Below are 17,834 nucleotides of genomic sequence, written 5' to 3'. Positions count from 1 at the left end.
GGCAGTCTTAGACGTATTTATTTAAATAAGCAGCTATGTGATCATCTTATCTTCAGAGTTGAATTTGATTTAGTCAATGAAAAACCAAACGCTCATAAGTTAACAAAATAAAATTTTTAACAGTAGTGTTTTTGACCAGTTAAACCATTTGGTTGCTATAGACTTGGCATAATCTATTCTCTCCCAAAAACGAATGGCAAATTGCCTATGTCATCATCACCAGCATCTTGTTTACAGTCTCTCTCTCTGTGTGCCCTCCCCACCATTTTGTAGTTTCTTTCTTTAGGAGACTCTTCTTAAGCAAAGGATTAGCGCCCTCTAGGGGTGCACTGCAAATACAGCGCTGTGCACACATTTTAAAAAGCCCTGCAAAATTCTGGGAGAATTTTATGAAATACAGAAAATGATGCTTCATCCTTATTATGTAATTCAGGTTATGTAATTTAACCCCAGAGCATCTCAGAGTGCTTTTACTTTGCTCATCACTTCCCCCAGCACTATTTATTCAGACAGAGTTTTGTTCCACAGGGAAAAAATTTCCAAAATGAGAAGAAAGACTGTTTTATTAAAAATTGAAGCCGGAAGGTTAAGACGACTGGCGGTTACCATAGTCATCTGTGAAGGAAAGTTACCAGGCTAAATGTCTATGACTCAGGCTTAGGGCAAAATAAAAAACTTTTCTGTGTCAGTTTAACTCTCTAATTCCCCCCCCCCCCCCCATAAATTGGTTGCTTGATCAGATATTTCTGTAGAATCCCAGTCATTTTTACCCATTTCATCCACTACCACTTGTTCCCCATAATGCTAATTTGCTGATTTTTTAATTGTTAATTCACTTCTCTTTCATTCCACTTTTTTGTGGTGAGAAAAATAAGCCAATATTTATAAAAGCCTTTGAACACAGACAGGGTCAGGTACCTAGTAATATAGTTCATTGTGTATGTATTTGTATTTTTCATTTGTTGTTTGTTTGTTTTGTAGCCCCCCCTCTTTTTTTAATTTCGAAGTAATCCCTACACTCAGCCTGGGGCTTGAACTGACAATTCTGAGATCAAGAGCTGGATGCTCTTCTGACTGAGCCAGCCAGGCAGCACTGTATTATTGTGAATAATGGTAACATTTATTTCACATAGGATGATAAAGATGATGATAATGCTATCTTGCAGTTAGCATTTTTTTAATACGCAGAATTTCTTTGAGCTCTCAGAATAATCACTTGAGACAGGGAAAATAGGCAGTATTACATGATAAAGCCTCAGGATTTTTTTCAGGCATTACAGAAGTTAAGTGATTCTATTTCTGTGTTTTCTCCTAAAATTCTTTTTTTAAAAAAGATTTATTTATCTATTTTAGAGGACGGGGGAGGGGCAGAGAGGGTCCCAAGCTGACTGCACTGAGCAGAGTCCAGTGTGGGGCTTGATTCCACGACCCCAAGATCACAACCCAAGTGAAACCAAGAGTTAGATGCCCAACCAATTGCACCACCCAGGTGCTCCTCCCCTAAAATTATTATTATTATTTTTTAAGATTTTATTTATTTATTTGACAGACAGAGACCACAGGTAGGCAGAGAGGCAGGCAGAGAGAGGAAGGGAAGCCGGCTCCCCGCTGAGCAGAGAGCCCAATTCGGGGCTTGATCCCAGGACCCCGAGATCATGACCTGAGCCAAAGGCAGAGGCTTTAACTCACTGAGCCACCCAGGCACCCCATCTCCCCTAAACTTCTTTTTTTTTTTTTTTTTAAAGATTTTATTTATTTATCAGAGAGAGAGAGGGGGAGAGAGGGAGCACAGGCAGACAGAATGGCAGGCAGAGGCAGAGGGAGAAGCAGGCTCCCTGCCGAGCAAGGAGCCCGATGTGGGACTCCATCCTAGGACGCTGGGATCATGACCTGAGCCGAAGGCAGCTGCTTAACCAACTGAGCCACCCAAGCGTCCCTCCCCTAAAATTCTTAAAAAATTAAGCCTTAAGACTTAGAAAACAGCTTTCCATTTTACATTTTTTTCAGTTGACATATTGCTTTTTAAAAATGTTAATTTTGTTTTCAGATAATAGAATTTTTTTTCTCTAGTTTGAACTAGAAGCCTTGTGTTTAAAGTTTTATTTTGCAGATGAGACGACTGAGGTCTAGAGAGTTTAGGGTGCAGGTGCTATTTCATGAGACCTGTGGCAGAAGCTAGACTAAAATACAGGGCTCTTAATTATTTTTCCCTTATTACATGTTTTCCTTTTCCCTAACTTGGTTTTTGCATGGCATGATTTTTTTTTTTTTAAAGACTTTATTTTTTTATTTGAGAGAGAGAGAGTGAGAGAGAGCCTGAGAAGGGAGATCGGAGGGAGAAACAGACTCCCCATGGAACTGGGAGCCAGATGTGGGATTTGATCCCAGGACTCCAGGATCATGACGTGAGCCGAAGGCAGTCACTTAACCAATTGAGCCACCTAGTCCCCTTGCATGGCATAATATTATCATTATCTTTCTCTACACATGCCTGATTCAATTTTTCTTAACTGTTGCATAAATACGATGATGAAAAATGACACCTGGTTTTGGAAGGCTTCCTTGATGTTAGAAAGGAGCTTTAGTTCTGTTTGGCAGAAGCAAGTTGTGAAATTGCCTTCCAATGAAATAAGTGTTCAGAATCACACTTCATCTTTAACTGTCTGGGAGTGAGACTGACATAGGAAGTGGATGTGGATTGAAATGTGGCTTTGGCAGGACGTGGGCGGGTATGGTGGACTGGAGAGCCCAGCATTCTCAGCGCTGTGTGTTAGTTACTGTTGCTAGAGGCCTCATCCTGATTGTGTGCGGAGGATGTCAGACCTATACAATAAAGTAATTTATTTTGTGAAATTAAGCCAGGATCAGGAACTATATAATATTGCTTGTGTGAATGTTATCCCTTTTAGGTACAGGCTCTTTTAGAGCTAGGCAGCTTTTTGGTTATAGTGGAGATACATAAAGAAGTACATAGATTTAGATGTACTGATGTACATAAATTTATAAGCTCCTCTGCCTTGTTTTTAAGTAGGTCCTTAGCCTTATAAATTAAACTCATGCTTTGGAATGGGACTAAGGGAATTCTTACAGAGTTCTAATATGTGAGTAGAAAAGTGTGCATTAGTATTCATTTCACTAAGGTGCTTATCTGCATTACATATGTGTCCTATGTATGTAGTGGATGTGTTCTTATGAAGATCCTTGAAAATTAATTCATCTCTGAAATATAATTAAGGACTTGAGGGGATTGTCATTTAATGGTATCCCAAGGTGAATACTCTAATGGAAGGGATAATCACTTCATAACTTTTTTGATATTTATAGGTTTTCTAAATTAGGACTGCCTAAAAATGTGTTATGACATACTCTTCTTTTTTTTTGTTGTTTTTTTTTTTAAGGGAAATAAAGTATTTTTAAGGGAAATAAAGTATTTTTTTAAATCTTATTTTACTGTTGTATCATCTTGTGATGTCAAAGATTCAACTGATATTATTGGGAATTAGGAAATGAAAATAAAATGTCAGTCTGTGAAGATGGGAACACTTGTTTTAATAATTTGACTCACTTTCAGTGTTACTGGCCACTTTTATAGGTACTATTGATATTAGCAGTTATTTAGAGCTATTGAGCCTAAGTTTAATACTTAAGTTATTTTTACTTAATGATGTATATACATAGGTAGTTAACTGAATATTGAAAAGTTCTGTGATTTGGGCAAAAACTCATAGGAACTAGTAAATATGATACGAAACTCTTAAGGGAATTTTTTCTTCATTAATCAAAAATATTTTCTGGTACTAGTAAAACTGCAAAACATGTATATAGGCAACTAAGATAATAAAATGTAATGGCATTTAAAGTTTTTTTAAGATGAAAACTCAACCATCAAAAGTGTTCTTCCACTTTCCATTAGGCTTTTCTTGCTTGTTATGTATTCATATTTTATTTTATTTATTTTTTTATAAGCATTTTTTTAAAGATTTTATTTATTTGACACAGAGAGAGAGAGATCACAAGTAGGCAGAGAGGGCAGGCAGAGAGAGAGAGAGGAGGAAGCAAGCTCCCTGCTGAGCAGAGAGCCCCATGTGGGGCTCCATCCCAGGACCCTGATCATGACCTGAGCCGAAGGCAGCGGCTTAACCCACTGAGCCACCCAGACGCCCCACGTATTCATATTTTAGATCTTTATATTATTTTGTGCTGTATACTCACTTGACATTTTAGAAGTGCAAAGAAGTTTGATTCATATGTACAAAACCTTTAAGAGTTTACTACACCAACTGGCAAGCATGTAGGGCGTGTGCCCTTTGTGTGATGTAGGTAGATTTCTGCTTTCTGCCTCTAGACCACTTCCTTGTCCCCTTTCATGAGAGCAGCACAAAGTAATGCAGCCTAGAATCACTAAAAGGTGAGAAAGTGGTACCATGCCAACCCTCTGTGGAACAGCCATCTTAATAGTCTGCTCTGACATTCGTCTCTCTAGCACAAACCTTGCAGTAGGCCAAGTACTTATAGGAGATATCCTTACTAGGCAGACTGAAAGCTTTTGGGAAATCTTTGTTGGTTTGTGCTTTTAAAATCACAGGCTTCAATCAGGCCTGTGGAGTGGAGGAAGAAGCTATTATAGGTTAAGTGTTAACTTTGTGTGGGTGTTAACATGGTTATAAAAACCCTCTGTCACAAGAAGATTAATGTGCAGAGGAAAATTTGGGCAGAGGTCTTCCAACTTGACACATGTGAATTTTTAAAAACTTTTTATTTTGAAATAAGTGTAGACTCACAGGGAAGTTTCAAAAACAGTAAATATGTGGACTCTCATGGACCCTTCACCTAGCTTGTATTTCTAGATTTTTAAAGTATAGCGTGTGTGTCTCTGATCCTGGATCTTATGGCACAGAGAATAGAAGACCAACTCAGGTTGGGGGAAGGGGTGCTCTTCCTGCGAGGGTTGCCCTGGCTGTTATACCAGGAATTATGAAGGTGATTGCCATTGCCTTGTATCTAAAAAATTGTAACCCCATGTGGTTGGCCAAGCCTGTATTAATTGTAGCATGTTAAAAATATAACAATTCTGTTTGTCTTTAGGAATTATTTATTGGAAGTTTACTCTTTTTTAGTTTTTGATTTTTAAATTTAAATTTAGTTTTTAAGTAATGAGAGAATTAAAATGAAAATATCACTGTGAAAATGAACACCATATGAGGAATGTTTTCTACTTGTCCCTGTTCTTATTTGAGTGTTAAAGATGATCCCAAGTTCAGGACCAAAAGTTTAAACTGCTTTTCTCTCTGTAGGTTCGAAAACATGTGAATGATCTCTATGAAGACTTAAGGGATGGACACAATTTAATCTCTCTTTTAGAGGTTCTTTCAGGAGATACCTTGGTAAGTTTAAAATTTCTTAATTTAGTTTGCAGAACATGTAATCCTGTCCACATGGGACCAGTGTGTTGTCAGTAGACACTGTTCAGATTTGTGACACATTTACCTTTTTTGCACTGTGAATTCTGCCTGAAAACGAGTTCTGGTTAGCTTCCTAATCATTTTCAGACTTCAAATGATGTGAATTTGGGAGATCGAAGCACTTTGATTACTTTGCTTATATAATCAGTTCTATACTTAAACTACTATTCTTGTTTTTGCTTCTTTTTTATCTTTGGGGTTGTTTTTTTGTTTTTGTTTTTGCTTAGCAGAGGTTGGATGCATAATATAACCACATATTAAAAGACTGACATATAACAAAGAAATAAACATTGCTTTCCGAAAAATGGTCTAATCCATTCCACAGGTGTCATTTCCTTTTTTGTGATCATGACTTCCCCTTCTTGGTTACCTGTTCTCCTTCATTATGTTCTGTTCATGCTCTTCTTTTCATTTCTGGTCTGTCTTGTGTCTTTGCTGTTCTATCTTCTGTCCGTTATATTCATTAGCCAAGGGAGCGAGATTTTTTGAAGACCTTACGATTGGTGAGTGCAACAGAAGCATGCGAATATGAACAGCATGAGGATGTGGAGGATGAGGATAAGGGGGTAGGTGTCGGCCCCCATAACTCGACTAACCTAGCCATTACAGTGTGGTGAGCGCTAATGTGGTAGAGAAGTAACCCACGGGTTTGGGCTCCTTTTTAGAAAATTAGAGAAAGGACCAAAACCCACAGTGAGATGGATGTGCGTGTACCAGAAAACTGGATGAAGGAGATATTTTCTCTTTAAATTTATTGACGTTACTGTGCAGTGCATAGTAATTGAACATAGGTGCTTAAATTATATGATAGCATTTTAGCTAAAGAATTTTAAAGGTGTATAAAATTCACCTTTTATATAAATATGGAAATCTTGACAACTAGCCTGCTAATTTTTATGCAAATTTGTTTCACTTCTGCAATTTATATTTCAAATGTGGCCACTGTTACCTTATTTGAACAGACTTATGAAAATTTTTTTACTATTTAACTTTATGCTTTAACTCATACTGGCAATAGGTATTTGATGGACATTACGTATTTTCTATACATCTTATTTAGAAGGGGGGAAGGTCTTAAAATTTGGAGTCCTGGTAGAACCCACAGAGCTGTTTCATCTTCATTACACTTAGTTGACTTCAGCCCACCTTTGCAAGACAGATACGCTTCTTTTGTCATCCACATCCCAAGTGCCCCTGATTCCATTGGAAATTGTGCCTTTTTTGGATCCAATGGATGAATTCACCAACAATATTTCTTCTACCTGTTACATAGAACCTTTTTTCCATTTTGTAGTGTGCTGTCTGTTTCATTATGGTGACTTTGGCTGTAATAACCTATTCATATTTGAGAAGAAAAGCTGTCAGTTTTTTTTCTTCCTTTTGGAAGATTTTATGTGGTAAATTTCAACTCCATTCTCTATTTTTGTTAAGCATCTTCTCAGCTCTATCTCCTTATGTTTTCATTCTGAAAGCTTGTAGCTTTTCTCAAGGAAAACAGCATCAAAAAAATTATGGATTGTCGGTTTTCCTGAGACAATAAATAATCATGTCCATCCCTAAGCATTGCGAAACTAATTATTAGAGTCCAAATGATTTTGTAAAAAGCTAAAATAAAGAGGAAATATAGTATATGGTTTTAATTGCTTTTCTTTCTTCCTTTATCATGCTAAGTAAAACTCTGTCTTTCTCCCTCTTGGTGATTTTATACTAATTGCATGCTACTTTACCTCATTTTCATTAACATGCTATACATATGTAATTATAAAAATCTGCTTAACAAGAGAGTTTATTAAGAAGGCAAAATGGGGAACAGTCTTTAGTTCTTTCTGTGCATCCAAAGCTAATAAAACTGTAGGCTAGAATTGTAGTATAGTAACTATAAAAAGTCTATATGTTCTGTGGTATTTTCTCTTTTTCTTTTGTTTAAATAAAGCATATAGAATAAATCATGTGTTTAAATAAAACATATTCAGAGAAATACCTAGTTGTTTAAATTCAGTTTCAGACAATACAAAATCATAAAAGTATCTTTAAAGATATCTGATGGTTTTACTGAATAGTAAATACTGTTTTGACATGTTAAGATGAATATAAAGTATATTTATAGGGTATATTTATCATAAGTGTCTTTAGCATGGTTAGTGGTATCAGAAACTATAATGTTTTTTATACCCTGCATTTTTCTATTCTTAGCCCAGAGAAAAGGGTCGGATGCGTTTTCACAGACTACAGAATGTACAAATTGCACTTGACTATTTGAAAAGACGCCAGGTATGATGTTTCTCAAAGACTATAATCTTATAAACATATATGACGGAGTAAATCTACATAGAAACATGTCAGGGAATGAAAAGGTTAAATTTGCGAATTCTAATGGTTGAGTTTGTGGTTTTGTGAGACAAATCTTTAAAAATATGTTCAAACATTTGCTCCAAAGAAAAGGAAGTTAATAGTAGGTGTAAGCCCAGAGGAATTATAAGTGGCTGCATTTCCATCTGAATAAGAGCTACTGACTTTTCTTCTGCTAGAATTGGAATGCTTTGCCTAGGAAGTTAATGATATTTTAGTAGCAACAGAATGTTAAGAATGCCTATGAACAGTTCTTAGTAGTGGGGCAATTCTTTATTATTTATACTTAGTCTGTAAAATTATTTTTATAAAAAATAATTTATATAATACTTGAAAAAACTTAGTGTAAACATTTTTAATACTTAGTAGTGGTAAGGCAATTTTTAAAATATTTTTTGTAATAATAGATAATATTGGTAATCAAAAGTAGTTAAACATAAAGCAATATTTCTGACAACAGTCTCCAAGTAGCTTGAGGTTTTAGAAGAAATCATGTTAAGGAATGAACACTATATAGGATGATTTGGTGGCATGGTGGCATTGTGGTGTTGTAGAGGTATAAGTCAAAGTATTGGTAATTTTTCAATTAGTAGAAAAAAGGAGAAAAAGGAAAATCAGGAGAAAGTAAAATTACTGAAAACAATGAGAAATCAGAGGTGGCAACTTTTTGCTTGTTAATGAAGGGAGGGAAAAAGGAAGGGAGGGAAATAGGGACAGGTAAACATTATTTTTTATTATTGATTTATTTAGTTTATAATGAACATTAAAATGCTTTTATTTTTTAAACTTTGATTAACAGTACTTAAATAAGGTTAAATGTTACTTTTATTTACCTTCTTATTCTTAGTTCTAGTGGAAGTTTCCAGGAGGTCTGATGATGGTTAATTCTGTTTCCTTATCTGAAATGTTTTTGGCACTGTTTTGTCCAGGAAGTAAGATGTTAGTTATTATTGTATTTAATTCATGATATTTAATTATTTTTATCCAGGATATAAATAATAAGTATCATTACTGCCTTTGGTTACCTAAAATACATAATTTGATAGTTAATAAGCTTTAAGTCCCTGTGTTATTATTATTTTTATATTTGAGCAGTCTCCCAAATATCCAGTGACGTGTTTATTTATTTTGATAACACTTTATGGTAGATAAATAGAAAAATGATGCTAGTTTTATTCCCCCATTTTGTAACAGAAGTATGAGAAAATTACTGAACTATTTTATGGTTCAGAACAGTTTCTTAATGGTAAGAGTAAAATAAAGCTTATTTTCAAGTGACAAAATTATATCTAATTTTGTTGGCTTTATCTCTTCTTTTCATATAACACAGGTGAAATTAGTGAATATTAGAAATGATGACATAACAGATGGAAATCCCAAATTGACTTTGGGATTAATATGGACAATAATTTTGCACTTTCAGGTAAGCTTAATTTTTCTTCATTTTAATTTCTTTTAGTCTCTTATTGCTGATTTTCAAGTGGTTGATACAAAGAATGAATATGCCATTTATATCATATGGAAGAAAGTAAAATTCAGGATTCTTTTCTTAAACAGTATATTTGAATGTTTCCTTTCCAGTAACTTACTACCTGTGAACCTGGTACCCTTTTCCCCCTGTTATCCATGAGCATATAAGATGATGTTTGTAATCTTGTCGAAAACTGACCTCTGTGCTCAGGAGCTGAAATATGTAATGCGAAGACAAAAGTTTTGTTATAGAGAGAAACAAGAGCTCTGTCACTTTGCTGGGCAAAGGATGCAGCAGCAGGCTACCTGGAGGAAGGGGCTCCGGCGTTTTATAGAGAAAAGCAGAGTCTCGCTGGTTTCCATGGGAGTTGTTGGTACATGTAGCCGGCCACACACATCATGTTTTCAGGAGGGTTCCTGGTTCCTGAAACAAAGGCTAAAAGGGGAGGTGGGGAGGTTTGTGGAAGAGAGTAAAAAGGTTACTTAGTTTAAAATCAGGCCTTGTTGGGGCGCTTAGGTGGCTCAGTCGTTAAAATCAGGCCTCCTTGAGGCATTAATGCAGCCATTTTGGTTTTTGTTCAGCTTCCAGCTTAAGCGGTTTCGGTCTTCGTGTTGGAAGACAAAGATTTCTTTTTACTGAATGCAGACACATTTCTTTTGTTTATTGGACAGCGTTACTTGACTTAGATACATAAACATTCTATGACTCATTCCTTACTTAGAATGGTTTTTGTTGGCATTCTAGTTTCTCAGTGAGAACTACTTTTTCCTGTTGATAGACGCTAGATGGCAGTATAATTTTCATAAAGGGATCTCCTGAATTAGAAGTAGCCGTATTTTGTGGAGAGCTTTCTCAAACAAGATTTGAGGAGATTAATGCAGATTTTTTTAAAAGGATTTAATTTATTTATTTGAGAGAGAGAGAGAGAGAGAGAGAGAGCGAGAGCGCGAGAGCATGTGCGCAAGAGCAGGGAGGGGCAGAGGGTGAGGGGGAAAGAATCTGAAGCGGACTCCATACTGAGCGTGGTGCCCGGAAGGGCTTAGTCCCACCGCTGGGAGATCAGGTACCCAGAGTTTGAGGCTTAACCCTCTGAGCCACCCAGATGCCTTGAGTAAATGCGGGTTAATTTACGATGATCTCTCTAATACATCTGTGCTCATTGAGAGCTGATTTGGATTTTTACTTTTTTGTAAAATGATGCATTTTGAAACAAATCATCTTTATTTGATTTAAGGTAAATTCTAACTCTAGAATGTGCTTTAGTTCATTATCCATTTTTCTGCTTAAGCATGTTCTGTGTGCAACCCAGAGCCTGACCCATAGTAGGCATGTGGGAAATCCTACTGATTGAGTGCTGTTCAGTTAGATCTTGAAGGAGGAAGAGGTAACTTACCAGCTTCAGAAAGGAGCTGAGGTTTTAAACCAAATCAGGAGGGGAGTAAGACTTATTTCTTAATTTGTAAAAATGTTCTGGGACTTAAGGTTTATAAGGGAATGATGGAAAATAGTGTACATGGAGCTCATTTGGGAACAGGATAAATCTGACAGGTATGGAGAGCTGTGGGAATTAGAGTCTAGGTAGTTTCTAGGACCTGAACAGGCAGCTGATCACAATTGCAGCAGTAGGAAATTAGAGGAGATGCTGGCAACCAGGTGTACCAGCCAGACTATGGGGTAGCTAATACAAGTAAATATTCCCTCAGCTGGGTTTTTGCTATCAGAGAGATCCAATAACAGGGGCTAGAGGCAGGAACCTAAAGATCTGAGAGGCCCCATTAGTAGAGCACCCCTTTCTCAGGAAGCTAGGTGACTGAGCCCTAACCAAGGCTGGGATTTGGGCATGAAGCCAGACCCTTTTTCTAGAATTGGGTAAAGACTAAGTACAACTGGCTGAAAGCAGATTTCATGTGGAGATCCTCAGCAGTATTCTCAGGGATCCTTTAATCAGTCCTCAGTGGATTAGGTCCCAGAACCTTGAGCAGGGTTGAAATTGCAGGAACTCCACATGGGAAGATTAAAGGCCTATTGGAGCAAGGAGCTAGTCCCATCATTTCTAACATAGCTGTGAGACAGGCTGTGTCTGGACTTGGGGGACTGTGGGGCTGAGGAAAGCACCCAGGCTGTGGCAGGAGGCAGAGCTAAGTGTTACCATTGACTCTTACTTATGGCAGTTGATGACATTGGGTATATCACATAACCAATCTGAACTTGAAAAATAATTTTTGGGGAAACTGCATCTATCAATTTTACATAAAATAGATTAAATGAGCCAGGTCTGAAGTTAGGGAGATAGAAGCCAGGAAGCTGAGGCAGTAATTTCCGAGTGGGATGATAAAGGCCAGGACTCAGATGGGGATGAAAAACTGAATCCAAGGGATGACATTTTGAAGGAAGAAAGGAATGGACTTGGCAACAGGGCACAGAGGATGAAGGAGTGGGATTAAAGATGACTCTGAACTGTTCAGCCTGGGATATAAAACAAACCACAAACCAGTAGACGACTGAGACAGGGTAATGGTCAGGGGAGAAAGAATAAAGAAGGATTGCCCGAGTGGGTCTGATGGACTGCCAGGTGTTCTGTGCATCTGCGTGCTGAACTCTTGGAGATATATGAGCATAGCTGGGGTGTCTGCTATAGGTAATGCACTTAGAGTTATCGGTATAAAAGTGGTCACTGAGCACTTCGGAGAGAATGGATCTTCAGAGAAGTCAAGAAAAGAGCATGTATAGAGAAGAGCTGAGAGCTAAGGACAGACATTTGGGGAAGACCCATGATTTGGGGTGCAGGAGGAAGAAGATCCACCTGGGGAAACAGAAAAGAACAGAATATTTGGCTAGATGGATGGTATGACAAGAAAATGCAGTGTTGCTGAATCTAGGGGGAAGAGAATGTCAAGTAGAAAGGAATGGTGAGCACTACAAAATGGCACTGAAGAGCATGAGAAAATGAAGACCGACAACTAGTTTTACCTCGAAGGAGGACATTGGAGACCTTGGAAGAAATACTATCAGGCAAGTTGGAGCAGAAGCCAGGAAATGACAGACCAAAATGTGAGTGAATGGTTGGGAATTCGATCCTAAGTTTGAAGAAATTTAAAGCAAAAGGTCATTCAAAAAGAATTATGTATTAAGAAACTCATTGCATTTTGTCACTGGAGGAAAAAAGAAGACCAGCCACAGAACTACTTCTAATAGAATCCTAATGGTCCTATGGCATATAGTATGGAATCCAGTGTATTTTAGGACCCAGATGATGAGATATTGTGACTATTTATCACCAGTATTTAGAAATTAGATCCAGATTTGTTTAAAGTGGAACACAACAATGTTTTGGTAAAATAAAAATGTTCGTTCTTATTTAAATGAAATAACCAGGTGTCACCAGCCAGACTTCAGGGTAGCTAATACAGGTAAATGTTCCCTCAGCTGGGCTTTTGCTATCAGGGAGATCCAGTAACAGGGGCTGGAGTATGATAATTTTTTAGTAGTATGATAATTTTGGATCAGAATGATTTTACTGGTTAAGCCAAAATAGAAGGCTACTTATAGCAGTGGTAATCATTCTCACTCAAAGTGACTTGGCTTTTTTTTTTTTTTTTTTTTTTTTTTTTGGTCTTTATATAAATAAGGAAAGTAATTTCATAAGATCAATTTATTATTATTATTAATTTTTTAAAGATTTTATTTATTTATTTGACAGAGAGAGATCACAAGTAGACAGAGAGGCAGGCAGAGAGAGAGAGGGAAGCAGGCTCCCTGCTGAGCAGAGAGCCCGATGTGGGACTCGATCCCAGGACCCTGAGATCATGACCTGAGCCGAAGGCAGCGGCTTAATCCACTGAGCCACCCAGGCACCCAGATCAATTTATTATTTAAAAAATATTTGTTTTGAGCATCACAAATTGAATCTCTTTTCCAGTCAGGCTTTCTGAAGGTAAGCATTATCAACACAGTAGTTCTCTATCAGTAACTACCATATGCTAGATCCAGAGATGCTAGGAAAATGGAGGATGTTGTGTCTATTAGGAGAATGTTCATAAATACAATCGACTTGTAATGAATCCATTGCAGTATAAATAAGGGCTATAGAGGAGGAGTGTTGTGGTATTAGGAAAGTATTAGAGAAATTTTCACTGATACTAGAGATAGACTTTGCAGGATGAATGCCAGCTACCAGGTGGAGACTTAAAGCTGGGCCATTTCTGGGAGAGGGAGCAGTGTGTAATGGCCTGGGAATGGGTAGTTGGTGAGTTTGGCGGAGATTCAGGCAGGGGTGGATGGGGTGCACATCAGCGGTTGGGCCTTTATCTCACCAGTACAGGTATCAGCCATTATGCTTTTATGTTCTTGTCAGTAATGTTCCGTTGCCAATGAAGACATTGAAAATAAAATTAAAAATAAACCCAAATCTGAGACTTTATTTTTGCCGTTTATCTTCTCGGATATTCAGTTTTGCCATTAGACATGGTTTAATTTTCTCTTTCAGTGATTAATCATCATGCAGGCCTATCATTAGCAGGTATTGGCAACATCGCTAACTTGACTGTTTAATTGAATATTCTTATTTAGAAAAGTATAATGAGTTCCATCTTGCGATCAGTCTAAAGACTACCTAGAGAATGGTGATTATCATGTTTTTCTACTTAGTCAAATGATAGCTGCTTACGTGTAAGTCCAGTCATGCTATACTGATTTTCTTTTTACCGTATCTATGACTCAGTTTTAGAAATATGCACACCTTAAATAATCAGGCTCCATATTGATTTACTATTTTTATAGCAAGGCCCTAGTAAAATTACATAATATTTAACTAGGGTACAATTGTAAGTATTACCTACAAAGTTCAGCTACCTTCATTCATGTATAAGAAACACATCTATGTGCTTCTTCTGGCAAAGCATTTCATGCTTCAAATCATAAAATTGATCAGTTTGCTTATGTAAAAATCCTAATAACCATATAAGGAAAATGGCTTGGAAAATATAATGGCATATAAAAATGTAATACAAAATATGAAAAGTTCTATTGATATGTAATATGAAAAATACTATAAACTATTTTATGAGGTATATTGAATTTTATTATCATTTTTTAAAGATTTTATTTATTTAAGAGAGAAAGTGAGAGACAGCATGAGAGGCAGGGGAGGGACAGAGAGAGGAGAAGCAGACTTCTTCTTGATCAGGGAGCCTGATTGGGGGGCTCGAACCCAGGACCCTGGGATCATGACCTGAGCCAATGGCAGATGCTTAACCAACTGAGCCACACAGGCGCTACTATGAGATTGATTTTAGAAATAATTTTTATTGAGTATTTAGGAATTTAGCATTTATTATCTCTCCTACAGCTAGCAAATCATCCTGTTTTTGTTTTCTAATGACTGATGTTTTGAAAAAAAGCTTAGTATAATTTACAGAAATTTTTGAGCTCCCCCCTTTTCTGGCAAGTACCAGAATTAGTTAGTGTTTCTTAAGAAAAAAATTATATGTTAGAGATTCTCTGAAACAACATTTGAAAGGCATTTTGCTAAATGACTCCTGACTGGTATTTGCTTTCTGTTTGCTCTCAGATTTGTTGAACCACCAATAGTTTCAAAGGTTAAAGCAAACTTTGGTAGTGTAACTGCATTTCAGAAAACTGAAAGTTAAAGGGAGGGTCAGAGTCTGCTCATACGATAAAGCTAAGGGTTTGCCTTGAAAGCTCATCAGCGTTATAGTTTTACAGTGAGCAGTAATGTTTGTCTAAGAGGATTGGTGGCCAGAAATAAGCCACGGTGTCTAATGAGACACAGGGACCCAGCTGGGCAAGATGCCATGGCATTTCTTGCGTGTGTTTTTCTCATAAGCAAAATGGCCTCATGCTGAAGAGGATGGTCACAAAGTCCGAGGAATTAGAGGTCAGAGTGGAATTTTCAGACTTACTGCAAAAGTTCGAAGGAAGTCCTGGATTTTGAAATGAGTGAATCTGTGGAACTGTGATTTCCTACAAATCAAATGGGGAATGTCTGTGGATGTGTCAGAGCCGAGAAAGAAGAACAGTATTTAGATCCTGCCAAAACTCCTTTGAGCCCTGAAAAATACTCTCCCAGAAGAAAATATTTCAGGAGAAAGCCGATCAAGACAATTATAGGTGACAGAGAGTCAGCAGAGCCAAACAAGCAAAATGAAGGCAAGAAGAAGAGTGGCGTTCAGCTCTCAGAGGAACAGCCAGCTCTTTTACCCAGGGGACTGGTACGGGAGGACGCCGTTGTCCTAGACCCCACCCTGGATGCTGGGATTCCGCATCTGCAAGGGAAGACACAAGTTGTAGTTGACAGTGTGAAACAGAAACTGGTGCCGAGTACTGCAAGCAGTCTGTCTCACTATGGGGACACTTTTGCTAATGACCGTGACAGAGAAGTAAAAGTTAGTGACCTGGAGGAAAGGATTCCAGAAACGGACAGCACTCCATGTTGTGTAAAGAGGAAGGAACATTTAGATGATGCCAGCAGGAGAGAAATAACATTCCAAAGAAAGACTGATGTTTTAATGTTACCAAAGGCAGCCAGCTTGAGTTCTATTCACTATGGTACGGAGAGATCATTTGAAAAAAGTGGGTTTTCTGAAGACCCATCAAAAAATAATAGCAGTGTTCAAGGGAAGCAAAACACTGAGAGATTTTGCCCTTGTGAAATATACCATTTTCACTTTGAAAAAAAGAGATGTCATTCCCTCTGTACCATTGTGTCCTCTGCTTCCAAGGACACAGACGGAAATGAGGTAAGTGAAATGTGGAGGCTGAGCTTAAGGTGTAAGTAAGGACTCAGATACTCATATCTGACTGAGATTCTGTAATTTGTCTATTTTAAAAGTTGTATTCATATTAGTTTATGTGAAAGTTGGAGAGTTCTTGGTGCATTTTGTTATTTGTAACCTTAAGTTCGGTTACTATGATTTTTATTTTCTGTGATATCCACATCCTTTGATCGCACTTAAATTTAAACCCCTGCATATTTTTGTTACTGTTGGAAGACTTAGAAAAGCATCACTTTAAGGGAATGCGCATCTTTTGAAGTTCTCTAGTTCACGTTTCTTGACTTTTCCTATGGAAGAGCCTTTGGAAACTGGGTGCAGTGTAGGCAAAAATTGCATCAGAAAACAGTCACGAGAAGATAATAGCTTCATGATTCATGTTGGGAGGATACAGTCCAGTTATCAGTCAGTACTGACTTGCTGATCCATAAGTTTGGAAAGCCAGTTCCAGTTCTCCACCAGTTTTTATGCATTGGAACACTCACATAATTGCTTTTAATTCTGTGCGTGCCACGTGTGTGTGTGTGTGTGTGTGTGTTGGGGTGATTATCACAGATAAAATAACCCAAATCTCTTTTGTCTCTTTGTTATGAGTTATTCCCTAGCCCCTTTCTAAAATCAGACATCATTTGGGTGGCATGTCCTAGGTATTTCGGTATGACACTGACTGCCAGAAAGTTGAGATTTTTATTCCTAACACTGATAGTTAGCTTTAGACAAGTGACTTCTCTGGAGTTTTCACTTGTCTTTTGAAATGGAAGTGAGTATTTATTTACTTGGTTGAGATCTGCATTACCCAGACAACCTCTACATGTAACTAGGTGGGAGTGGAGGGCCTTTTCTTTAAGCTCTTTCTCACTTTGTCTTTCAACAAAAACTCTGGACGTAAATGGTGTATGTGATGTTAAACAGTCCTGGCGAGGTCAGCTAGGGTTGTCCGCACAGCAATAGAATGAGGTTTTGTCAGGGTCAGTGTGCTTGATCCTCGTGGACCTTAGCTGCAGAGCTCTGGGAAGCTCTTCTATATAGACACACTACCCCGCCTTGCCAATAGTATGTCAGCTCTTAGATTTACATTTTTCAGGGGTTACATTTTAAAAAGAAAGCATAGCCTCTGTGTCAGTGCAAAAGGAAACTACTTAGCTGTTCTGTGTTTAGGAATGAAACCGCTTGTTTTGCTCCATGTTCTCCAGCTGTTTTTTGTATATAATATGGCTTCTTGTAAGCCTTACATTTTTTCAATAATGGAAATTCTTAAAATCTTTTTCCTAAGTGCTACATAACCCCCCCCCACACACACACACTTGTTATATTCTCATGCCAAAGGACTTTACCCTTCTAATTGGTATAGATTTTTGAAACTTCAATGATGAAAAGAAGGCACAAACCTGCCAGTTACATTTGTTGAATAATTGTGATATGGGGTACTTCACAAAGCCTCGTATCTTCTAGGGTAAAAGCCGAATGAGGTACTGTCATATTTATCTGAGGAGTTTGACGTCTTACTTCCTTGCAGTCCAGACAAAGATTCTTCATTTTGGAGCTTACAAAGAGTCAGAACCAACAGCTTGGGTACTCTCCATAGGACATTCTCCTGGTTAACCTTGCAGGTGCTTGATTCTGTTTGCTTAATTACCTTTGGTTAGAACTATGCACAGAAACTCTTTATCTTGCATTGGCTTCTGCATTTTTTATTGAAGAATTAAATGCAGATGGGAGTGCTCAGCCCCTTCATTAACATTATGTCTCAGAAATGATCGG

The 17,834-nt window shown here is 37.6% G+C and overlaps 1 protein-coding gene across 15 annotated transcripts in view; it reads left to right on the top strand.

Annotated features, from left to right (window-relative positions):
- DST (dystonin) overlaps window positions 1-17,834 on the top strand; it is a 469,472-nt gene that overhangs the window by 242,522 nt on the left and 209,116 nt on the right. For 9 of the 15 annotated variants that reach the window (XM_082731256.1, XM_082731248.1, XM_082731247.1 and 6 more), the window contains 3 exons: window positions 5,295-5,384; window positions 7,656-7,733; window positions 9,142-9,234. In XM_082731256.1, coding sequence (XP_082587382.1) covers window positions 5,295-5,384; window positions 7,656-7,733; window positions 9,142-9,234 — 261 coding nt within the window. Of the gene's footprint in view, window positions 1-5,294; window positions 5,385-5,929; window positions 6,029-7,655; window positions 7,734-9,141; window positions 9,235-15,116; window positions 16,041-17,834 lie in introns of those variants that run through there. The other 6 variants (XM_082731255.1, XM_082731253.1, XM_082731254.1 and 3 more) reach the window with 2 other exon arrangements.

The sequence above is a fragment of the Mustela nivalis genome (assembly GCF_964662115.1).
Source record: "Mustela nivalis genome assembly, chromosome: 5".
NCBI classification, from domain to species: Eukaryota; Metazoa; Chordata; class Mammalia; order Carnivora; family Mustelidae; genus Mustela; species Mustela nivalis.
Note: the sequence above shows the minus strand (reverse complement) of the source record. Positions and strands in the feature narration are given on the sequence as shown.